General features: G+C 36.7%; 1 protein-coding gene and 1 pseudogene across 1 annotated transcript in view; one reads left to right on the forward strand and one right to left on the reverse strand.

Annotated features, from left to right (window-relative positions):
* Positions 1 to 3174: 3174 nt before the first annotated feature.
* Positions 3175 to 25543, reverse strand: part of HELLS (helicase, lymphoid specific) — a 57665-nt gene continuing 35296 nt past the window's right edge. The window contains exons 9-23 of the mRNA XM_045809932.2: positions 23803 to 24027; positions 23277 to 23459; positions 22466 to 22609; positions 19919 to 20115; positions 19619 to 19715; positions 19174 to 19335; positions 17929 to 18068; positions 17704 to 17842; positions 16979 to 17062; positions 16779 to 16898; positions 14627 to 14743; positions 14170 to 14329; positions 11809 to 11905; positions 11640 to 11716; positions 3175 to 8219 (exon numbers count right to left, since the gene is read on the reverse strand). Coding sequence (XP_045665888.2) covers positions 8125 to 8219; positions 11640 to 11716; positions 11809 to 11905; positions 14170 to 14329; positions 14627 to 14743; positions 16779 to 16898; positions 16979 to 17062; positions 17704 to 17842; positions 17929 to 18068; positions 19174 to 19335; positions 19619 to 19715; positions 19919 to 20115; positions 22466 to 22609; positions 23277 to 23459; positions 23803 to 24027 — 2037 coding nt within the window. The 3' untranslated portion in view covers positions 3175 to 8124. The remainder of the gene's footprint in view (positions 8220 to 11639; positions 11717 to 11808; positions 11906 to 14169; positions 14330 to 14626; positions 14744 to 16778; positions 16899 to 16978; positions 17063 to 17703; positions 17843 to 17928; positions 18069 to 19173; positions 19336 to 19618; positions 19716 to 19918; positions 20116 to 22465; positions 22610 to 23276; positions 23460 to 23802; positions 24028 to 25543) is intronic.
* On the forward strand, positions 9961 to 10979 carry LOC148109788 (large ribosomal subunit protein uL15 pseudogene; annotated as a pseudogene).

Raw genomic sequence — 25543 nt, forward strand, 5'->3', positions numbered from 1 at the left:
TCCCAACGTATTGGTTTTCTTTCAGAATGTATCTACAACTATAATTGCTGGAGATGCAGGTGTTCTCTTTAGGTAAATACTGCCAAATCATTATCCAAATGGTTCACAAGTTTTACTATTAAGTTGCCAGTTACTCTACTTTCTTGTCAACACTAAGTATAGTCAGTTTTTCATTTTAACCATTCCGACAGATATGTAATACCTCACTGTAGTTTTGGTTCATGTTTCCATGACACTTCATGATGCTGACAGCTTTTTCAGATGTCTATTGTCAATATCAATTATTCTTTTGTGAAGGGTTTGTAGTTTAGATATGAGCCCATTTCAGGTTTTATGTATATAAAGCCTGTACAAAGAATGTTCCTTATTTTGATTATTTGAGAGTAAATTCCTGACCTGAAGTTCCAAACCAAAATATTTTGATATTTCCTAAAAACAATGCAGTTTTCCCTTATAACCATAATACAACTTTCAAATTCAGGAAACTAAAATTGATGCATTAGGACCACACAATCCTCATTTCTATTAATGTTTCACCAAAAGTCCTTATGATATCCTTCATATTCAGTTCAGAATCCAGTTCAGAACCTATAATCCCATGTTGCAAGAAGTTGTCATATCTCCTTAATCTGTTTCAGTCTAAAGTAGTTCCTCAGCCTTTCCTTCACTTCCATGACCCTGCTACTCCTGAAGATACATGCTGGGTATTTGTAAAATGTCTCCTGATTTGGATCTGTCTGATAAATATTTCTTCATGATTAGATTCAGGTTATGTATCTTCCCCTCCACCCCTCAAAGATTTTAAGTAATCTCTACCCCCAGCTTGGGGCTTGAACTCACAACCCTGACATCAAGAGTCGCACATTCCACCAACCGAGCCAGCGAGGTGCCCCGAGATTATGCATCTTTGACAGGAATATCGCAGAATGCCTTTTCTTCTCATTGCAGCCTGTTAGATGACAATATCAATCTGCCCATTATGTGTTCACTTTGATTACTGAAGGGTGCCTGGGAGTCTCTTCCACCATAAAATTATTTTTTATTTTTAAAAACGATTTTATGTATTTAAGAGTGCACAAGCAGGGGGGAAGGGGCAGGAGGAGGAGCAGATTCCCTGCTATTCAGGCGACAGCATGCAGGGCTCAATCCCAGGACCCTGGGATCATCACCTGAGCTGAAGGGAGACGCTTAACTGACTGAGCCACCCAGGCACCCCTTAACAGCATTTGTAATTAAGAAAAATTTTGGGGGTAGACTCTTTGAAACTATATAACTATTCAACAAGTTTTCTATGGTATTTATATACGATTATGAAATCAGGCGTTCGATTACTTTCATAGGTCACAATCCACTGTATCATTATTTTGTTCTTCAAATTGTCTGATGGGATTCTTTGCTCTTTTCACATAACCCCATCAATCTTTGAGCAATTCCTTACTTTCTAATGAAGCGATATATGCCGGTCTCATCTCATACTTCTCCTGCCCTGCTCTCTAATCAGTCATTTCTCCAGAGTCCTGGTTCCTAATAAAAAATGTGGTTTAGGGCCACCTGGGTGGCTCAGTCAGTTGAGTCGGCCTTCAGCTCAGCTTGTGATCTCTGGGATCCAGCCCCGCGTTGGGCTCCCTGCTCAGCAGAGAGTCCATTTGTCCTTCTACCCTTTCCCCTAGCTTGTGCTCTCTCTCATAGATAAAATTTTTAAAAACAAACAAACAAACAAACAAAAAACGTGGTTTAGAGGGGCTCCTGGGAGGCTTGGTCAGTTGAGTTTTCAACTCTTTGGGTTTCTACTCAGGTCATGAACACAGGATTCTGGAATCAACCCACACATCATTCTCCTCGCTCAGCAGGGAGCCTGCTTCTCTCACTCCCACTGCTCCTCCCTCCTGCTTGTGTTCTTGGTCAAATAATTTTTAAAAATATATCTTAAAAGAAATTAGAACTCTCATACTTTCCTGGGGAGAGTGTAAGTTACACCCACTTTGGAAAGGACAGGCAAACATAACATTCCTGTGACCTCTGCAGACCAAGGGTTGAAGTGACAGGAGCACCAGCCTCCCAGGCTAGTGTTATCAGATCTGACCCACCCGAGAACCCCAGGAGGGCAAGTTCGGAGGTTCAGAGAACACCAGGTCCCACCTCTTGCCAAAACTAGAGCGCCCTTCTCAGAAAAGGAGTTTAGTTTACATGACTGCTGAACCTCCCAGGAGCATGTGCTTTTCCACCAGGATTTTAAACTATACAGGGGAACTTTCTGCAGAGTTCACAGAATTCACTGGGCATCCAGAAAAGAAAAATAACCCTACAAGCAGCTCTTACATTATTCTATCAAAAATTCTCATTTTCAGAGCCCTAAAATATTTTATGCCAAAATTTAACTGTTTTCCTTTTTGATTTCTAACTTAAGTTATATTGTTGTTCATTTTCACACACTTGTCATAAATGCTCTTAAATATTAGATGGCACAAGGTTTCTGCAGTGAAAGTCAGCTCTATTCAACACAGTGAGCACATCCATTGTTAGTATCTTAAAATCATGGTGCAATACTGTCTTGGGTGCCTTCTTTGATCCAAAGATCTAGGAGTTACAGAAATTCCAAGCAATTGCTCGATTAATTCACACTTTGTAATTATCCTGCAATGGGATTATAGGAAATGATCTACATTATTTTTCTTAAAGGTTGAGAATCTTTTATAGTCCAAAATGGTTAATTTTGTTACCAGGTCACCTGCTAATAATATTGGTCTGACATTTAAAATTACATCACTCCTCTATTCTTAAGTACGCTCCATGCCCAGCGTGGGGCTTGAAATCGGGACCCTGAGATGACCTGAGCTGGGAGCAAGAGTCTGATGCTTAACTGAGCCACCCAGGTTCTCCTCCCCTATTCTTATCTATAGGAATTTTAAACACCTACTGAATCAGCTGAATGGCCAATGATGGATACACATTTTAGGTTGGAAATTTTTCCTTCAATACATTGACCATTTTACACTCTTCCTTTGTTAAGGTGAAATGTGAGCCGTCTACCGGATCTCTGCACCTTTGTGAGTGAGCTGTCTAGCTTTAGAAGAGTCTTTCTGATGTTATTTTACCTACAACACATCCAAGTGTAGTTCTCCTGGTCTCTTCTGTTTAGCACCTGATAAACTAATCCATCAGAGGTCCCTCGTCTTTAATTCTAGGGAAAAGTCCATACTTTTTTTTTTTTTTTAAGATTTTATTTATTTATTTGACAGAGATAGAGACAGCCAGCGAGAGAGGGATCACAAGCAGGGGGAGTGGGAGAGGAAGAAGCAGGCTCATAGCGGAGGAGCCTGATGTGGGGCTCGATCCCATAACGCCGGGATCATGCCCTGAGCCGAAGGCAGATGCTTAACCGCTGTGCCACCCAGGCGCCCCAAAAGTCCATATTTTTAAATCCAGAGTGTTCATCCAATTCCTCTTGGTAAGTTATTCCTGTTTCATTTTCCCAACACACTCTTATATAGTGAGCAAGACAGATCACAGTACACCCCACCACATGGAGATTATGAGAAGCTGATAGATTGAGAAGGGTGAAATCCTTCGTCAGGGGAAAGCGAGAGATGAGGGACATTCATTCTAACGTGAACTGTGAGCTGAGACTTGAATGCCAAGGAGCCGACCATGCAAATATCTGAGTGAGGAACATGACCAAATATCAAGTCTTAATAACAATGAATCTTTGATTACCTTTGGCATGCTGATGCCTTCTTAGAATCCACTCAAATCCTGGAACTTTCCATTCTCTCCCAAGAGAGGATTAAACCAGTCTTGTGCCAAGTGTATAACATTCTAGTATCACTTCACTCTTGCACCCTAGTACTTGTACAAAAAGGATTCAAGGGAAGGTGGAGAAACAAGGACAAACAGATGCAACCTTGGGACTGAGAGAAATAGGGTCAAGGCAAGCCTCCGGCACCCAATGCTCCCAGATGAGTCTGGGCCTTCTTCTGCAGCACCAAGTAGTCATGTCACAGATCTCATTTTGATAAAACATTAAAATAGGACTCATCCCGTATCTTGCAAGTAACCAGAGAAATAAACTTACGTGTTGGGGGCAACAAAACACACAATCCTTATTCAAAATCCAGTAGTAAATGGTACTCAGAATAAGAGGAAGAATGGCAAGATAAACATAACAGTCCTGTTCTCACCAGAGGTTTTCTTACCATTTCTTTCATCTATACCGGAAGAAGTGCTTTTTATTAATTTCACAATTCCCAAACTCCCATTAATTCACGTACCTGGCAAAGATGTTCATGGTATAGAATTAATTCACGGTGATAAAGATTACAAGACTGGTTACCCTGGGTAGGGTTTAGTTGGGAGGAACAGAGCCTTCTGAGATGCTAGCTGCAACACTGGGTCATCATCTGGATGCCAGTTCCACCGTGGCCACGTGCATACAACTGAGCACGGACGATCCCGTCCTCTCCTGAACAGAAGTTCTACCCCCGCAGGAAGTAAAACAGAAATCTTCCATGTTTCTCTAATGACTATGCTCTTTCTACATTTCATTAAAGAACTTATTAAAGCTAAAATGGAATGAAACCTGAATCTGACCACCTTCGTTGGGTAGGTGGTGGCAGAGTACTGACCATGAAGAGAGGCAGGCATACTTTATAAATGTTCTCAAATCCTCCAAAGAGCAGCAGCGCACATAATCCCCCCACACACCCCTGAAGGACCGCTCTTCAAATGGTGGTATTTAACCAAGCTAGTGATGGATATTAAGTAACAAGACTCAGGAATAAATACACAAAACACTCAGAGGTGTGACTTGGGAGTCAATCTGTTCATTGATCTGGCTAGGACACAGATTTGTGAAAGGGACATTAGGAAAAATTATGGACCATTTATGCTTTACGGCTGTGTTTCTCAAAATGAACTCTGCAGATAGCTTCAGGAATTTGAGCTTTTTAAAAAAACATACTTTGGAAATTTTATTCATTTATTTTAGAGAGAGAGAGAGAGAACATGAGGCGGGGGGGGGGCAGAGAGAGAGGGAGAAGCAGACTTCCTCCTGAGCAGGGTGCCCGACGTGGGGCTCAAACCCAGGACCCCAGGATCATGACCTGAGCTGAAATCAAGAGTTGGGACGCTTCACCAACTGTCCCACCCAGGTGCCCCAAGCTTCACTAGATTTTGACAAGTTACATCTTCTCTGAATGGAACAGTAATGGTAGTATATCAAGTCATGACAACAAGCGATTCCAAAGAACTGAAGAGCAAAAGAGTTAAAAAATTTTATTCTTAAGTATGATTCCTTGGGCTTAATTTGGCAACCATAATTGATGGTGAAGTGAAAAATATGTTATTCGTGGAGATGTACTGGCTAACACAGCACAGAGGATCATAAAAACTTAACTACCATTAATTTAAAAAGAAGATCAAAACCAAAATAATTCTTTGAGTATGGACCTTAAAACAGAAGCACCTAATGTTTTGAATATAAACATTATTGCTTTTCGGTCTTCTCGTAAAGTATTACTTCAAACTCTAAGCCTAAAAAATCATATATAATTGCCAAGACATTCGTGAAAGATGCCATCAAACATGTTTGCTTAGAAATGTTCAAGTTCCAGGGCGCCTGGCTGGCACAGTCCGTTAAGCATCTGATTCTTGGCTTCTGCTCAGGTCACAATCTCAGGATCATGAGATGGAGCCCAGCCTTGGGCTCTGCAACCAGCGAGGAATCTGCCTAGGATTCTCTCCCCCTTTTCTTCTGCCCCTCCCCACTGGTCTCTCTCTCTCTCCAAAATAAATAAATAAATCTTTAAGAAATGTTCATGTACCACTTTCACTACATCTCTCAACACATTTGGAACTGTCTAGTGGTATGGCTGATGAACAAAAAAAAGCTAACTAAAGTCTTTTTCATGACAATTTGACCAACCAAAGGAAGACAAGTACTGTTTTGAGAATACTCTTTTATATAAAGATGGAAGCAGGGAGTCTTTGTTTCAGTATCACAGAATTAGAATATCTATTCCCTTCGGCCCTTTACTAAAATCTAGAACTGTAAGAACATAAAAGGATGAGAGAGGTATTAAACTCCCAGAAGAAGAGAACAGAAGAGATGGCAACACAAGTTTTGGAAGGTGAAAATTTAATTCATGGGTTCTAACAGTCTCAATGGGCTGAAGTACGAGTTCTAAAGCTCAGATTTGGGAAGTCTGAGTTATCAGGTAACCAAGTAAGAAAGTCAAGTAGTCACCTGGATGTGAGTTCAGGAGAAAGATTATGGCTAGAGATATAAATCTGAGTCATCTAGTCAAAGCAATGAGGTAAGACCATCAGTGGAGCCCCAAGCCCTGCTTGGGACATTCTCATGTCTAGGAGTCAAGGACATAAGAAAGAAATAGTTAAGGGGACTAAGAAAGAACCAGAGAAGTAGGAAGGAAAACCAGGCGATGTGTTTGCTAGAAACTAGCAAACTAAAAAAAATTGCTTAGTGGATGTTAGTGGCGGTTATACAACTATAGGGAAATGTTGCTTAAATATCCAAGCAACCTGAAGTGACAGATCTCAGTTAAGTGTTCCAATGGAAAAGACAGGGATGACTGGAACAGGTTCAGATAAAAAGTGGAAAAGAACAAATGACAACAAGGAAAACGAATGCAGACAACTTTCAAGTTCTTTTCTGATTCTATTTTCTCAGGGCCAAGAGGAAGGAAGGTGAGAGGGAGGAGTTACTACAGATTTGAGGACAGAGGTGAACCCATGAAATCATCACTGGAAAAAATACTAGGGAATCTTAGTAGGAAGACTAAGCAACCAAATTATGGGGATGTTTGGTCAGCACAATTGGCTAGTAAACATTCCCACTTAAAAAAACACACCTCTCTGGAGTCTTTGCATCAGACTGAGTATTTTCTCAAAATGGTTTTTCTTCTCAGTCCTAGCTCAATTACCCTACGGCAGAGATAGTCTGATCTACATTGAATATAACACGTTCCTGGGGCACCTGGGTGGCACAGTCAGTTGAGCAACTGCCTTTGGCTCAGGTCGTGATCCCAGGGTTCTAGGATTGAGCCCTGTGTCAGGCTCCCTGCACGGTGGGTGGCCTGCTTCTCCCTCTCCCTCTGCCGCTCCCCCTGCTTGTGCTGTCAAATAAATAAATAAAATCTTTAAATTTAGTAAGAATAATAACAGTTTCCCAAGAGACAAACAACCTACACAGAAATGGTTCAGGGAGCATTCAGGAACTCTTTTCCTCACCATCTGATATACACACAGGGCCTAAATTGTTCCTATTTTGGCCTTTATGTTCCCTTATCATATACTATGAATTTTATATTATTTACATTCCTACACCCTATTTTCTTTTCTCAGGCACTATTTACCCTCTTACTATACATTCGAGGTCTCTTTTTTCTTGTTCTACTCTTGTTTTGCATGATACACTACCACTTCCAATTTCTGGTCTTTTGTCAAGACCCTACAGTTTTTTCAAAAGCCTGCTCTGCAATAACCAATGTCCACTTGAAATCTTTATATGATATGTGTATAGTACTAATCAATAAAATCAAGTCAACATAATGTTGAATCACAATGGCAGGCAAGACTTTCTTATTATTTCACCTGAGCCATTATATTTTTCTGAAAAAATAATTTGCTGAGATCATCTTATAACAAACATTTATTTGGAAAACTATTTTATAGAAATAGACCCTAATATCAAACAATTTCTTATTTAAACAAGAGAAAGCATAATCTCAATCTTTCCCCCATCAATGCCTACTCCAAAACTGAAGTACCCCAAACCCAATAACTGTACTGCTAAAAGGGGGGGAAAAAGACATTAAACTTCCACAGGAAGACTGTATAAATCTGGCAGTGGTTAAGTACACATCAGCCTGTACCCAAGAATATTACCGAGCCTGAAAAAGTAATGGAAGATCTAACCTTACTATGAATACTTCTTTGTTCTTAATAAGGCTCAGAAAATTACCATCTACTAATTATGCAATGGTACAAGTTTCATTATGTAAACTGATAGAATCAAAAAAGTGAAGTGGATAATCTGAATTTTAAAACCAATACAGATAAATCACTAGATGTAAACAACAACTTTAAAAGACAGTCTTTAGCTCCACTTTAAAACAAACATTCAGGACTGGAATCCTCAGAATTTTCTAGTATCTTGAAAATCCCCATCTTCTCTTTAATCGGTCCTGAGACATTCATTTGATCTAAGAGAAAATACATAAACAAGTATTTATTTTTTAAAAAGTATACGAACCTAAAAAGGAATCTTAAAAGAGATGTCCAATATGTTGTTATAAGAAGAGTCATCTGTCCAAAGCTTAAAAACCCACAGAAATGTGGGACACTTTATTCCTTAATCATGAATAGTCAACATAGCAAAAGTGAGAAAGTATACTCCTTTTATTTCAATGACAACTGGACTCTTAAGAAACAAATATCAGTTTACTAATCAAAATCACTTCTACTGAATGTAAGATACACAGGTATAGAACACCAATTTGAAATTACATTTTGAGATGTTTAAAAAAAATAAAAAGCCCAATCATGGTTAGTTTAAAAGCTAGGAAGCAAGACACCATGAATATCTACCTTCATACACACCCCTCACTTCTAATGTGTGTGGTCTTTTACATTTTTGTCAATGTTAGCTACAGAATGCAATCTTTACTGGTTTTGAATGGCATTAGTCCAATTTCTTTGGATGCTGAAGCATCTTTGTATGTTAACTGGCCACTTCTTTCCTAGTAACTGCATGCTCAAGTTGTCCTGGGATCAAGCCCCAAATCGGGCTCCCTCCTCTGCATGGAGCCAGCTTCTCCCTCTGCTTATGTTCTCTCTGTCAAATAAGTAAGTACAATCTTAAAAAAAAAAACAACAGGGGCGCCTGGGTGGCACAGCGGTTAAGCGTCTGCCTTCAGCTCAGGGCGTAATCCCGGCGTTGTGGGATCGAGTCCCACATCAGGCTCCTCCACTGTGAGCCTGCTTCTTCCTCTCCCACTCCCCCTGCTTGTGTTCCCTCTCTCGCTGGCTGTCTCTATCTCTGTCGAATAAATAAATAAAATCTTAAAAAAAAAAAAAAAAACACAGAATAGCTAAAACTTATTTTGAAAAAGAACAAAACTGGATTTGCTCCTCACAATTTCAAAATTGACCACAAACCTGTAATAATCAAGACAGTGTGATAGTGGCATAGGACTGACAAACAGATCATGGGGCCAGAATTGAGAGTATAGAAATAAACTATTACATTTATGATCAACTGCCTTTCAATAATACTGTCAAGGCAATTCAATAGGGAAAGAATAACCTTTTCAACAAATGGTGCTGGGACAACTAAGTAACAACACGCACAAAAAAATTTAGACCTTTATCTCATACTCTGCAGAAAAATTAACTCAAATGCAAGAATTCTTCAAAGAAAATACCATGACCTTTATTTGGTGAAGATTACTTAGGCATGACATCAAAATCATGAGTGGTAACAAAAAAAGAATAACTAGACTTTATCAAAATTAAAAATTTTGACCTTCAAAAAGACACTAATTAAGAAAAGTGCAAGACAAGGGGTGCCTGGATGGCTCAGTTAGAGCATGCAACTCTTGATCTCAGGATCATGAGTTCGAGCCCCACACTGGGCGTAGAGTTAAGTTAAAAAACAAAACAAAACAAAACATGCAAGCTAAACCACATGCAAGCTAAGCCACAAACTGGGAGAAAATATTTGCAGAACATGTATCAGGTAAAGGACTTAAATCTCAAATATATAAAGACTTCTTTCAACTCAATGATAAGACAAGAGCACAACTTTAAAAACATCTTTTTGAAACGAAGTTAAAGACATCATGAAATTAAACCCAGTGATGTGCTCGCAAATGTTTAACAACTGGCTCCCCTGATGCCTTGCCCCACCAAACAGCCCTGATTTGTAGTTTTTTTCCCATCTCCATGGTATTGAATACCCCCACCATCATCAATACCAAGGTACCGACATAATAGTGTTGAACTACGGTTGGGCAAAGATGTGCAGCAGTACAGCATTATATAGTATTTCCACTATTACAGATACAATACACACAATCAAGAGCATAGATATTAGTAGTATGTTAATATTATAATTGGGATAGGATGAGTTTTAAATATTTATTATATTTGTTTCAAGATAATTTATGGTTACCATTGTAGACATCAATTCGTTATTGTAAAGACATAAATAAAAGCAGCAATTTATCCTGCCTCACCTGTACAGACTGTACCCCCTACAGAATAACCAAAGAATTGATAGGGAAAAGTTCTTAATAAACTAATTCTAGCTAATAAAGAAAATCACCATTTTGCAATCCTTAAAGGCAATAATGGTTCTAAACAACCATCATCAATGGATACTAAAACCATTAGGTCAAACGGAAGGACAGAAAACTTTGCAAGATCAACCTGAATCAGCTGACCTATCTTAGCTCACTAAAAATAAGAAACTCAGATATATATGCCACCTGGTAGGATTTAAACTCTGACAATAGCTCTTTTGTCTTGGCTGCTGAGGTACCATCCAGACTAAAGAAGGCACGGAAATGTCAGGAGCATGTCAACCACAGCCACAATGGCAAGCACCAGAAGTACCCAGGAAGCCAGGGTGATCCACTTCAACAACTATCACCCAGGTTACTCTGGGAAAGTTCGTATGGTGCATTACTGCTTCAAGAGTAACCAGAGCTTCTGCACATCTGCCAACCTTGATAAACTGTGGACCTTGGTCAGTAAGCAGACACTGGTAAATGCTGCCAAAAAGAAGACTGGAGGTGATCCTATCATTGATGAAATGCAGCCAGGCTACAAAGTTCTGGGAAAGGAAAAGCTCCCAAAGCAGCCTGTCACCACAGAAGGCCAAATTCTTTAGCAGAACAGCTGAGAAGATTAATGGTGTGTTGGGGTGGGGGACAAGGGGCATGGGGGCTGTGTCCTGGTAGCTTGAAGCCACATGGAAGGAGCCTCATTTTCTCAAAGAGAGAATGAACACAGTACTCCTAAGGAATGGAACCTGATCTAACTAAGCCTGTACAACTATGTATACAGCGGTTTACATTTTTCAGAAAATAAGTAGATTGAGAAAAAAAATCAAAGGACAACACAAAAGGGGTAAAAAAAAAAAAATCAGCCAATTCCAGAATGTAGGTAATTGTCTAGGGCAAATAATTCAGTTTTTGTCAATGACTTGGAAAAACAAAAGTGAGGAGGGTGTTACAGAAGAAAAGAGACAAAGCCAACAACGAAATCTGGATGCTGATTCTAACTATAAAGATTTGAGACCACTGGAGAAATCTCAATATGGCCTAGGTAGATGATATCAAAGTTTTAGTGCCAATTTTCTTAAGTATAATAATGTAATGACATAGTGACTATGTTTAAAGACACGTTCTTCTCAGTAAAAGATGCCTGAGTAAAAGATGGGTAAGATCTCATGATTTTAAGATTCTGACAAAAGAGAATCACAATGAAAAAAGATCAGTTAAATGTTGTGGACTAGTGGCTGAATGAATTACATAAAGGGGTACATTAAGTATTACTATTCTCTCTTTTTACAAGTCTGTTTCAGTTTCCCTTAAAGAAAGTAAAAGCATGATACTTGCCGATGAGATCACTTCTATCTAGCAACAACTCCAGGTCTTTATCACTAATGACCTTCTCTCTTGATCCTTTTACTTCCCTGTAAGAAAACAAAATATTCAAGTCTATATAATAAATCAAAACTGTGAATTACATTTTTCTAAAAAAGTACCTTTTTTAGAAAAACCGTACCTTTCATAATCTCTAGATTTTAGTAATTCCATTAATTCCTTAGGGTCTAAGAAGTTCTTAGATTGATTTAATCCAGACTGACCACCTTTGAAATGATCTAGAAAAAATTTTCAAGAAATTCAAAACACTGAAAATTACTTTTAAAACCAAAATATACTACATTACAAACCAGTCACAATGGCTTATGTTAAAAGTCAAGTGTTGATACGGAAGAAAAGCAACCACAACTCTCCTACTTCCTTGGCAGGAGTGTAAAATGGTATGTCCTCTTGGGGAAAAGTTTAGCAGTTTCCTACAGGTAAACATACACCCACCCAAAGACCAAGAACAAACAAAGGCATATATCCACGAACACTTGTACAAGAGCAGCTTATTCATGAAAACCAAAATCTGGAAAACAATTTAAATGTCAACCAACTAAAGAATGGATAAATAAACTATTAACTTCTAAAACACACAACATAAACGAATCTCAAAAGTAGCTACATATATACATATGAATCCACGTATGAAGTTAAAGGAAAAAGGAATCTATGTGGCAGAAACTGGACCAGTGGTCCTTCTACTGAGGCACAAGGGACCATGGAAATGACTGGTGCACAAGGAAATACTTTTGGATGAAGGAGACACATGAGTGTATAAATTTGTCAAAATTCATCAATCTGTACACTTAAAATCTGGGTATTTTACAGTATGTATATTACCTCAATAAAACACTCTGTCAATATTTTAAACATTCCTTTCAAATTGTTTTTTGTTATTAATTTTTCATAATACTGAAAACAGACTTGGGATAATAAAACTAGACATATGTTTTATTGAAATTATATTCAAAAAAGAAAATATATTTCATCATTCAAATTCCTAAAGCAGCAAAGTGAAAATTTTTTAATTTGCACAAAATTTTATTAGAAAAGTTTTTTATTAGAAAAGTTTTTTCCTCCAGTGTAAATTCCAACTACAATCTGAATATTCAATCAAGTCAAATTAAAGATTTCTAAAACCTAACCCATATTTCCCTCAAAATCAGATATACTGGAGAAAGTATTTTCAAGTAGAGAGAAGGTAGAAAAGTAGCATAAAACAAATTAATAGTGATTTTCAACATTATCATGTTTCCATTTCTCTAGGCTTCACAACTTACAGATGTCTTCAACTTTTGTTAAGGTAGCCATGAAGACAATTTATTGGAAGAGAATTTTATACTTAAAGAATAAAAGTAGAACTTCTCCAAAGAATCTTAGGGAACCAAATAAAACACCAATGCCTCGCTTACGTTATTTCCCGTACTTCTCAGAATCTTTTCCAGTTTAAAAAACTGGAATCTTTTCCAGTTTAAGAAACTTATTTGTGCCTGGGTGGCTCAGTCGGTTAAGCATCCCACTCCTGATTTCAGCTCAGGTCGTGATCTCAGTGTTTTGAGACTGAGCCCCACATTGGGCTCCGTTCTTTCTCCCTCTGCCCCTACAACCTTCTCTCCCTCTCTTAAAAAACAAAAACACACTGTATTTTAAAAATACTAGGTTTGAAATGATGAAATTTTAGACGTTCTATAGAGCCAAATATTTTTTGAAATAGTTCAATCAAGTAGCGCTACTTGAACATATCTTTAATATTCTTTTTTTTTTTTTTAAGATTTTATTTATTTATTCGACAGAGATAGAGACAGCCAGTGAGAGAGGGAACACAAGCAGGGGGAGTGGGAGAGGAAGAAGCAGACTCATAGCAGAGGAGCCTGATGTGGGGCTCGATCCCATAACGCTGGGATCACGCCCTGAGCCGAAGGCAGACGCTTAACCGCTGTGCCACCCAGGCGCCCCTATATCTGTAATATTCTAATACTTAATATACTGGACTAGTAAGAAGTGGCCTCAAGTTTTCTTAAAACCTTTTGGCAAGCAATCTCTTATGAAGAATAAGCATTAACATCATGCCAAATCCCCATTACAGAGTTTAGGATATGGCACTTTTAAAGTCCTGGGGAGTTTTCTTTGCCCCTCTGCTCCTCATCTAGACACTAATGTTTTTCCTTCATTTATGTTTATAGTAACACTAACCTAGTTTAGGTCTTTATAGCAGTAAACTCCCCACTATCTATTTTATTTTTTTAAGTAGACTTCATGCCCAACATGGAGCCAAACATGGGGCTTGACCTTACGACCCTGAGATGAAGACCTGAGCCAAGATCAAGAGTCAGGTACTCCCCCAACTGACCCACCTAGGCGCCGCTCCCCACTGCCTATTTAAATCCTACACTAGTTAAGTTGTACCAATTTCTTTTTAAAGAAAATAACAGTAATGAAATCTCACAATAAACAACAGACAACTGAAATGAGAAAAGTACTACAAAGTATTATTTACTTTTGTGGATGATCAACTTTTCCAGTTTTCTTTTAGCAGCTGCTCTTTCCACAATCTTCTGATCTATAGTATTTGCTGTGACAAGACGATATACAACAACCGGCTTTGTCTGACCAATTCTATGACATCTATCCTGGGCCTGAAGATCAGACTGGGGATTCTTAAGGTGAAAAGAAAAATATTATTTAACAGTTTAGCGTTAAAGTTATGTAAACTACTGAAGTTAAATGCATGATCCAATCAGAACCTTTTAAAGCGTCTTAACTCATTTTAATTTCTAGAATGGTTTCAGTGATAAAACATATTCTCAACTTTACACACAGGGCACTTGATAATGATTTTTGTCTTAAGATGGGATACCTTTTCCAAATAGATAAATAAAACTACAAAGCATACTATGAAAGATAAAAACTTCAGAATGGAAATATACCAGCATATTGTTATACTTCCAACTTACCCAATCACTATCATAAATGATAACTGTATCTGCTGCAGTCAAATTAATGCCCAGGCCACCAGCTCGTGTACTCACTAAGAAAATAAACACATCTGGATCTGTGTTGAAGCTGTGCATCTAAAAGAAAAAAAGAAAAAAAAAAAAAGGGTAAACTCAAGGAATTAAGAAAAAAACGATCATTGCCTAGAATGTGGACATGGTGTTACATGGGGAGCAACCATCTTATAACCACCTGTTTATAGCAAAGGAGTGGGGAGGGCAATGCCAAGGGATATAAGCCAGCATTCTTCAAACTAGGTATGAATTCTTCAGTATCTACAGGACTTTTGATGTGGAGTAAATAAATACTGAAAACCCCAGAAGTCATCAAAGTTGAAAAAGACCAATTTGCTGAAAAGAGAAAATTATCAAAGATCAACTCCCACAAAACAAAAAATTGTGAAGCATTACCTACTGCCCAGGTTAAGACAATAAACCTCAGAAACAGTCTATCAATCTGATCTTCAGAGGAGCTTGAGACAGGGTAGCTGGGGCCAGTCACACAGATACATCATGCCTATGTGACTAACCCTCAATGGAAACGTTGTACAGCAAGGTTCAGATGAGCTTCCCTGACTTACTTCACATGTGCAGTTACAAACTGCTGCTGGGAGAATTAAGTGCAGTCTGTGTGACCCCCACTGAAAATTCACATCTAGCTTCTCCTAGACTTCACCCTATGTGACTTTTCTTTTGCTGATTTTAATCTGTATCCTTTCACTGTAATAAATCATAGCTATGAGCATTAGAAATTAAGAAAAGAGAACTAACTTTAGCCTAAAGAACTGAGGAGGGAAATTTTTTTAAGATTTTATTTATTTATTTGACAGAGAGAGAGAGACAGCCAGCGAGAGAGGGAACACAAGCAGGGGGAGTGGGAGAGGAAGAAGCAGGCTCCCAGCAGAGGAGCCTGATGTGGGGCTCGATCCCAGAATGCTGGGATCACGCCCTGAGCAGAAGGCAGACGCTTAACGACTGAGCCACCCAGGCGCCCCAGAAATTGTTTTTAATTACAGCCAATTAAAAAGTGTACCCAAAGAAGACCTAATCAATCATTTAGATCCAGGAAGCAATTATGTTAACATATAAAACATCTGCTTACATTAACTTCATTTGTTTTCCAAGCCCCTCTTTTATTAAGGATATTTTTGTTGGGGCGCCTGGATGGCTCAATCGGTTAAGTGTCTGCCTTAGGCTCAGGTCATGATCCCAGAGTCCTGGGATGGAGCCCAGCATCAGGATTCCTGCTCAGCGGGAGCCTGCTTCTCCCCGGACCCTCTGCCACTCCCCCTGCTTCTGCTCTCTCTCAAATAAATAATATCTTTTAAAAAAATAAAAGGATATTTTTGTTAAAAAAGAAAACTACCACATCACAAGGGAAGTTTAAGGAAGACTAATATTTAAAAAAAAAAGTCTAGACCATTCTCTCTTAAAAAACAGTGACCAAAACCACAACAACAAAACCCCAAGTGGTTTCCCAGTGGATGGGGTAGGCAGAAAAAGTGGGCTGCCTGAGAGGGGGCATGAGAGAACTTTCAGAGCTGATGTTAAGTTTGCATTCATCAAAACTCAGAAAATGTACACTTGACTTTACTCACTTCGGGATATGTAAAATTTACCCAAAAAGACAAAATATGCTGAAATAGAAGGGAATTATCAACTATAATTTATTTTGAAATGCCCCCCAAAAGATAAAATGCTAAATGGATACAGAAAAGGACTGATTCTATATCAAAAGTATGTGACAAAAGGAATAGTATAAGCTTAACAACAGGTTCTTGGATTTATAGGTGGTTTCTGTTCCTTCTTTCAATTGCTTAGATTTTAAATTTTCACTGAAATGTTGAGGTAGAGGAAGAGCCAAAGTCCATCCTGTCACCTCAATATTCTTACAGTGGTAGTGAAGCAGGATATTACTAAGTCAAGTTGGACCAGAAAACATACATAATTTAAGAAATGTTAAGACTTATCAATACTAAATAAAAATGCTTATGTTTTTGATACTGCTACAAGGTTTTTAGTCTATCAATTTGTGGGTCTACTCTGAACATTACTTTAGAAATCAAGATAGCCACAAAAGAGCATTTGGTATGTATGACACAAGTAGTCTTACATTTTTTTCTCTCTCTGAGTAAGACATGGATCCATCAAGCCTGCTAAAGTTGAAATTTCGAAAGTGGCAATAATCCATCAAAATGTCCAACATTCTTGTCATTTGTGAAAAAAGCAGCACCTGAAATTTAAATATATTTTAGTATCTATACCAATTAATAGGAAGTAATTAAATAACCAAAATCCAATCAAAAGTACCACCTTATGACCTCTGGCTTTTAGTTCTGGCAGCATTCGATCCAAAATTAAGAATTTCCCAGAATTTGTTACCAATTCTTCATCAACCTTAAAAGCAGGCAAAGAAAAGAAGAAATAGTCACAATAATTAACAATAATCTGTTTTTGTCAAAATAAAATCTAGGTAAATAGCTCATTTTCAGTGACAAGTCCCCATAAAACTTCGAATTAAAAAAAGTTGACCTTATCATTTGGTCTTTTTAAATAAGAAGACAGTTCTTCCTCAAGGAAAGACGTATTCTAGAATTTAAAATGGGGGCACCTGAGTGGCTCAGTCAGTTAAGCACCCAACTCTCGATTTAAGCTCGGGTCATGATCTCAGGGTCATGAGATCAAGCCCCACATAGGGCTCCACACTGAGCATGGATCCTGCTTAAGATTCTCTCTCCCTCTGCCCCTCCCACACACTGAGCACACACTCTCTCTCTCTAAATAAACAGAAAGAATGATTTCACAAAAACAAATATCAATTCAAGTCCAACCTTGAACTATCCTCCCCACTCTTCTCCCAAAGGCTTTATAATAAGAGAACATAAAGTTTAAAGTTACTGCACACATGTTGAAGTTTATTCTTTTTTTAAAGATTTATTTATTTGATGGGAGGTAGGAGAGTGCAGGAGAGAAGGGAGGGAATGGGAGGGAGGGATAGTTACAGAAATCAAAACAGTACATTATTAAATGGTATTCACCTTAAACTCTTGTGTGACCGGGTCTATAGGATACTCAATCAAATATGGATGATTACAGCACTTACGAAGGAGCATCATTATATTCTGCAGCTTCAGATTAACCTCAGATTCTATAGGGATATTTGTTTCCACAACAGCTCTACCAAAAACATATAATCCATGAATGTGAGAAATACAAAAAGTATCATGGTTTAAAGGATACTTAAATTTATCTTAAACTCACACCTTTCTCGGTCTACTTCTGGCTGCATTTGACTCATCAACTTTTCCAATTCATTAGGGAAATCATCTATTTTGCTGTAATTTATTGACTTTCTAGTTCGCCGTCTTGGTCGTCCAGTGGGACTTAGCTCTATGGTTTCTTTCTAAAAGTGAACAATTAAAAAGGAATATATGTTTAAGAAGCTAAAATCTTAAATTCTAAATGCATGAAGTTGTAATATTTTTATGTGCAAATGTTTTAAGATATAAAGAGAAAAATAATTTTGTCTTTCATCATCTAGTTTAGGGATTTCCAAAGGCACAAAATAAAGGATCCATAAACTCTGGCCAAGAGCAAATGTTGTCATGTGAAGTCTAATTATTTTAACGCTTATGAAAATATCAGAGAATTAGAGTAAATGCCTCCAGATCTCAGTGGAAAAAATTATGGATGGACAGAACAGTTCTGAATATATAAAAAGGTATTTAATAACTTAGGGTTAAATTAAGGGCTCCACGTATCTGCATCAGAGAATATTTCTTTGGATTGGTATAACAGTGCAACAAAATTCCTCATAATAAGTAATGATTATAAATTTCTAATAGCTAAAAAGCCAGATCCTCTTTTTAATTTTAATAAAAACTGGGGAACAGAGTCTATTGGTTGAACAAAAGAGAAATGTACAGAAACACAAATGTTCTGAAAAGTAAGACAGGTCCATAGCATACAGTAAAATATGTGGACATTTAAACAAAATTTAAGGGTCTCCTAATCTTTAGTTTTAAGATAATCACATTCCACTTTAATCTTTTATATAATATGATGGGTGACTAAAGAAGATATTTCTTTCAAATAAGGTATTCTATTACATTTCTTGGCGATCAATAATCTCCTATAAAGGGCTTGTGGGGGGGGTGTGGATTGGTCTAGCTGGGGAACTCTTATATATAGTATGTGCTTGTTCAAATGTATTTCCAAGTCCATCCCCACACAACACGATCTGGGTTAATCTGGGACTGAATAAAAAAATTTAACAAACATTCCAGATAACTATAAAGCAATTAATGGATAGAGCCATCACCTGAATTTTAGCAGGATCACAGAATTACGACAAGACAACTTTTGCTATTGAACTTATGCCTTATACTCTAGTTAAAATTCACCCTCTACAAGTCATAAAAACAGGTGAAAAGCTCTAAGATTGAAATTAACCATGAAATTTCCAAAGCCAACTGTTATTTACAGTTTATGTCAAATGCATACTCTACCTCACTGCATCCAAACATGTTTGCAATTGTACGGTTCACAATGGCTGTATAAAAGATCTCTTGTTTCTTTGAAAGCGGTGCATAAACAACTACTTCTCGTTTAGGAGGAACTTCGAGAGCAACATCAGATTTTAGTCTTCTCAGTAAGAAAGGTGTTAGAATCTACAATTTAAACATGAATAAACAGGTGAATATTAAGCATTCCTATGCTTTCAGGCAATACTCTCTCCACACACCTCTTTGTCCCTTCTTTCTTTTTCCTTTATAAATACTACCAAGTCTTGAAAAACAAAGACCCCCCTTGGATTTAACTTACTCCCTTGCTCCTCCCCCACCCCCCAGGTCACTTTTTCAAAATCTACTACAAATGCTTGAACAGGTAATCTATGGGGTTCCTTTTTTATTCTAGGAGTCCATAGTAAGGAGAATAAGACAAAGTCACAACCTGGTGCAGCATATGCAATACATTCTGTTCTCTTTCTTTAGCAATAATATCTTCAGCAGTTTCAGAAAGACTAGTGATATCAAACCAAGATTCAAAGCTGTAAGAGAAAAAAATAATTACAAGTTAACCTATCACAAAAATCAATTACATTAATATATATATATACACACACCACAAAGAACTTGCCAAAAAGCTATCATTTTAATCCAGCTACCTAGAAGAAAGGAATTAATTTTAACTAAGAGCACAGATTTGAGATTAGAAAAATATAGAAAACAGTTAAATAACTGGCTTACCTACCTTTTTAAGTCATCAAATACATCTGGCAACAAAAAGTTTAGCAATGACCAAAGTTCTGATAAATTGTTTTGCAAGGGAGTACCAGTCAAAAGAAGTTTGTTATCTGCATTGAATCGTTTTAACTCCCTGATTAGACGGCATTTCATGTTCTTAATCCTGTGTCCTTCATCTACTATTAAGTATTTCCAATAGCAGTGCTAGAAAAGGAATTTAGGGAAAAACTTTAAAATGATGATCTCACAATTTTTTCTAAATTATAAAAATAAAACTTCTTTATCAAGGAAGGATGTTAAAATTTACCAAATGGCATTGGTCTATGTATTGAGATAGTCATGTTTTCCTCTGATCTACTAAAAGGATAAAGAAATTCCCTAAAACTGATGTATTCTTGTGTTCCTAAAACAGACCTCCCTTGTGAGGAACTAATGAAGTCCACCTGCTATTATGTATTTAAATTTTTTCTATTCACATTCTTTAGTCAAAGCAGTCTGGGAGCACCTGGGCAGTGCAACCAGTTGAGTGTCCCACTCGATTTTGGCTCAGGTCCTGAGATCGAGCCCCACGTCAGGCTCTGCGCTCAGCGTGGAGTCCACTTGAGATTCTCTTTCCTTCTTCATCTATCCCTCCCACTTGTGCTCTCTTTCTCACCCTCTCTCTCTAAAAATAAATCTTAAAAAAAAAAAAGCAGTCTGTGGTTTCCCTGTGTAATGCTTTGTCAGGTTTTGATTAGTGTTGTACTAGATTCCTAAAAAAGAACTAAAGTTTTTATTAGTTCCACATGCTTTGAAACAAATATTAGAATTTTCATTCTTGAGGCCTACATCTGAAACTGACACTCTTTTTAATCTGATGGTGTTCTCAAGTTTTTTATGTAATTACTGATTTGTTTAGGCTTTGCCTTTCTTCTGGAGCCAGTTTTAGTAATCTCTATCTTCACTGAAAGCCATCCATCTATTTTCAGTAAGTTGTCATAAAAATTATTTTCTCATTTTCCAAAACCTTGTTAAAAAAAAAAAAAAGCAAAAACAACAAAACTACAATCTTACTCTGAGCATTATAATCTCAAAGCAGAAAAAACCCTTGTAGAAAAAAAAGCAAAAACAACAAAAAAATCTTACTCTTTTTTCTGTGCGTTCTCTTTTATCTTGATCGGGCAAGCTTAAAGTTCATCTATTTTATTGTTTAAAAATACAGAAATATGGAATATTTCTGGGAAATATAAATACCAATCTGGCAAGCGTAGGCATCCCTGGAGAACAGGATTGGCAAATTGGGGGGAAGAGTATAAAATGGGGCATTTTTTGCATTACACTTTAATACCTTCATAGCAAAATTTTAAAAAAATTTTTAACATAATGACTTTTTTAAAAGAAAAACAACTGGGACTTCTTTTGCTGGTAATACCAGATAACCCAAATAACCTCTCACTATAAGACATCTACCATAAAAAAGCCAAACAAAATAAATAAATATGTAAAAGCAAAGAGAAAACCCAATGCAACAGAAATAATGAGGGTTCTGAAAAATGATTTGTTAAGTTAACAGATACTTCTGCAACCGGTCAGCAATAGGAGCCCTGCACCCCCAAAGTGAAGATCCTTAAAATAATATCCTAAGTTCAGTGAAAGGGGAAATTACAAAAATTCTAGCTACTAGCAAATGGAATTGACAATAAAGCTCATCTGTTCCAATACGGGCAGGGTAGGGAGGTCAAAATAGTTAGAATGGCTTTCATATTATATTATTTAGTAGAAAACGGAAGTTTCAAGACACGATGTATAAATTATATCTATATGCTAACAAAAATATTTAATATAGCAGCATTCTCAGAATTACAACTGCTTTGAAGTCTGTATGCTTTTTTCTATAAGCAGCGTATATTACTTTTACTGTGAAGAAGTAACATAACTGCAATTCATATTCTAAATTTTCACCAGCACACAAGTAAAATTTGATATACCAGACAGAGAAAGGAAAACAAAGCTGTAAAGAACTATATGTGAAATAGGTGGAGCAGTGATAGAGAAGTGAAAATACCAAAAAATGAACTGAAAGAGGCAATGAGCAAAGGTTAACTTTCCAACCGTATTATAACTTAGGCACTAACAAATAAGTAGCTACGACATACACAAAAAACAGATATGCCATGTATTCATCAGACAGTCTAAAAATAACTTGTCTTCATATATTCTATTCTTATTTAATTAAAATTAAATGGATAAGTTCTATATACTTAAACCACATGTCAGACATACCTGTAACATATTCACAGATTAGGTTTATGTCTAGCTGAATTTAACACACTAAAATGATATTATGACTATAGGTCAAGGTGCTATCGCTTTAATTTTCTTGTTAGAGACTACAACCTTCTCAATCTGTTAATATAAACCTTTGGTTTCTAAAAGAATCTGTAGAATACAATCTACTGCTTCCATCAGAAAAAAAAATTAAACAAATGCTACCGGATGGTGAGAAAGTGCTATGAACTAAGAAAAACGTGGTTTATGGATTGATTACAAAGAGTTCAATGGAGACCAATCATACCTGTAATGCATTTCGGTCTCTCATGGCTATTTCAAATGAAGTAATTACCACAGGATGAATCTGCAGTGTCCCTTTCCGCTTGTGGATGTTCTTTACCAATTTTCGACGTTCCTGCTGGGTTCCATGATATAACATAGTAGGAATCTAAAAGATTTTAATATTGATTTACAACAAACTTTAGAACAAAATGCAAATATCAACAGTTTGGAAAATATAAAATTAATCATTTGAGAGAAAAAAAGATAATTTAATCTTAGCTCTATTTTTCCATAGCAAAATGGGTCAATCACCTCTAATATATTACTTTACTACTATGAGAGAATAAATAAGCCATAAGAACAAATCAAGTGTAAGGCAAGGATATGGCTAAGATGACACATATATATGGAAGGAAAACACCACAGTAAGAGAAATAATTTCTACCTAGGTCAGTCTTAGGTGAATTAAACTATCCAATGCACTGAAAATCATCCAGGGATATTTTTGGCAAATACCTGAAATTACTAATACCCATTCTTCCATATACACTTAACATGGATTTTGCTAACATTTGAAAAACAACTCAAGTAGGGGTGCCTGGCTGGCTCAGTCGGAGGAGCAAGCAACTCTTGATCTCGGGGTCATGAGTTCAAGCCCCACATTGGGTGTAGAGATTACGTAAATAAACTTAAAATAAAAACAAAACACAATCCTCAAGATGTAGCGTTTCTATAGTGCAGAAATCAATATAATTATAGTAACAATTCTACGATTCAGGCAACAAAGTAAAATATTTGAAATAGTATATTCAACAAAAGGAAACAAATCTTACATCTGGTGTAAATCTCTGGAATTCAGCCATCCAGTTAGGAAGTGTAGACAAAGGGCCACAGACAAGAAAAGGTCCAGGTACTCCTCTCTGAATCATCAATGCAATTGTAGCAATGCACTGAACTGTCTTTCCCAATCCCATTTCATCTGCTAAAATGCCATTAATTCCATTTTCCCAAAGCATCTGGACAAAATAATACACACTGTATTTAAATTCTGATATAAACACCTGCTGGATTAGCAACAGTTTATTTCTTCTTCTTACCCAAAGATGGAAATTATGGTAAGACTGACATAGTCATGGTTATAACACTTGTGGGAAGTTGGTTATGAAAGCCAAAAAGTGTTGGCAGTCTTGAATAAAATACCAAAACTTTGGTCTAAATAAATTTGAAAATAAGTCTTTACACACAAAGTTTCACATTTAATAATGAACTTGGAAGGAACAACTCAAGTTGTGTTACAGCACAATAGGTTATTATATAGATATGAACCAATATCTTGTATTAAAATAGAGAATTCATTACCCTAAGCCATTCCATGCCTTCCACTTGGTACCATCGCATCACTCCTCCTGTGAAGTGTTTTGGTTGTTGAAAGGGTACTGGCTGTCCATTACATTTCCGAACTGGGTCAAAAAAGAATTTAGTATTCTGCCTAACCGTTTGAGACAATCTATCTTTAATTATACTATTTGAATCTTTGTTTTTCTGAAGGTCTTCTACACAGAGATTAGAAGAGGAGCTTTCATTCTGTAAAGAAAAACGTTTAATTAGAACTTTGATAATCAGAACTTTGATACATAATGCTGCCACCCTCTATTTATCAGAAAATGCAATCAAAATTCACCCAGTCCTATAATCATTAAGTATAGAGAAATAAATCCATTTTGTTGCATAAAACCTTGGAGACAGTTACCCCCATTCTCCCACAAATGCAAAGCCATTGAAAAAAAAATTCTGAAAGTAACCCTTACAGATTACAGGCACACACTACTGAAATGACCTTTACAATTGTACATCCCATCCAAACTTTTAAAATGAACTACTCAAGAATTTATTTAACTATTTTCTTAATAATTTCTTACGCCCAAATCAAAGATAATGGGTAATGTCTATAAAAAATAGAAATGAAAAAAAAATTTTTCTTTCAAGGAAACAAACATTTATTTCCATCTAAATGGGGCAAAGTAAATATAGTTTAAGAACTCCCTACATCAAACTTAAGAGTATCATCTGTAGTGACACTCATTACCGTTGAAGGAAAAGGGGCAAAGTAAATATAGTTTAAGAACTCCCTACATCAAACTTAAGAGTATCATCTGTAGTGACACTCATTGCCAACTTATGACCAATGATAGATTTTACGGGTTAGTGACGTCCACAATTCTATTTTAAGAATTTGAAAACAAGGATTGAGTCAATTCAGATGGAAAAGTCTTATAAACAAGAAATCATAAATAATGCCCCAACTAGATATTCAACTGGAAAACTACAAACCCTGAGTTTCACCATTCCATACATAAAATTAATTTGTGATAATATCACAAACATCAGAGTCAAAACCAGAACCATAAAGCTTTTAGAAGAAAACAGAGTATCTTGATAACCTCGCGACAGGCAAAAATTTCTTAAAATAAGACAAAAACGCACTAACCACCAAAGGCGGGGGGAGTGATAAAATGAGCTACTATAGAACTTATAAATTCTGCTTACTAAAAGATACCATTAAGAAAATGAGTAGGCAAGCCACAAACTGAAAGAAAATACAGTACATAAATCTGACAAAGAACCTGTACATTATATAAAGAACTCATATATCAACAATAAAAGGGCAAGTAGCCCAATAAATGGGCAAAGGATGTGAACAGAAACTTTATAAAAGAAAACATACAGCCATTAACAACATGAAAATACACTTTACATCATTAGTAATTAAGAAAATGCAAAATAAATCCACACAAGATTCATTCCACATTCAGTAAAATGGCTAACATTAAAAAGACTAAGATGAAATGCTGGTAATAATATCAACAGAAACTTTTATATATTGCTGGTGAGAGTAAAATGGTGTGTTTACTCCGGGAAAAAAACTTTCTTATAAAGTTAAAAATACATTTACAATATGATCCAGCAATTCCATTCCTAGGTATATACCCAAGAATACGAAAATATGTCCACACAGACTTGTACACAAATTATCATGGCGGTCTCATTCATAATTCACAAACTGCAAACAATTCAAATGCCCACCCAGAGAATGGATAAA

Source organism: Ursus americanus, chromosome 6 (assembly GCF_024610735.1).
Source record: "Ursus americanus isolate L20-20 chromosome 6, mUrsAme1.1.p, whole genome shotgun sequence".
Taxonomy (NCBI): Eukaryota; Metazoa; Chordata; class Mammalia; order Carnivora; family Ursidae; genus Ursus; species Ursus americanus.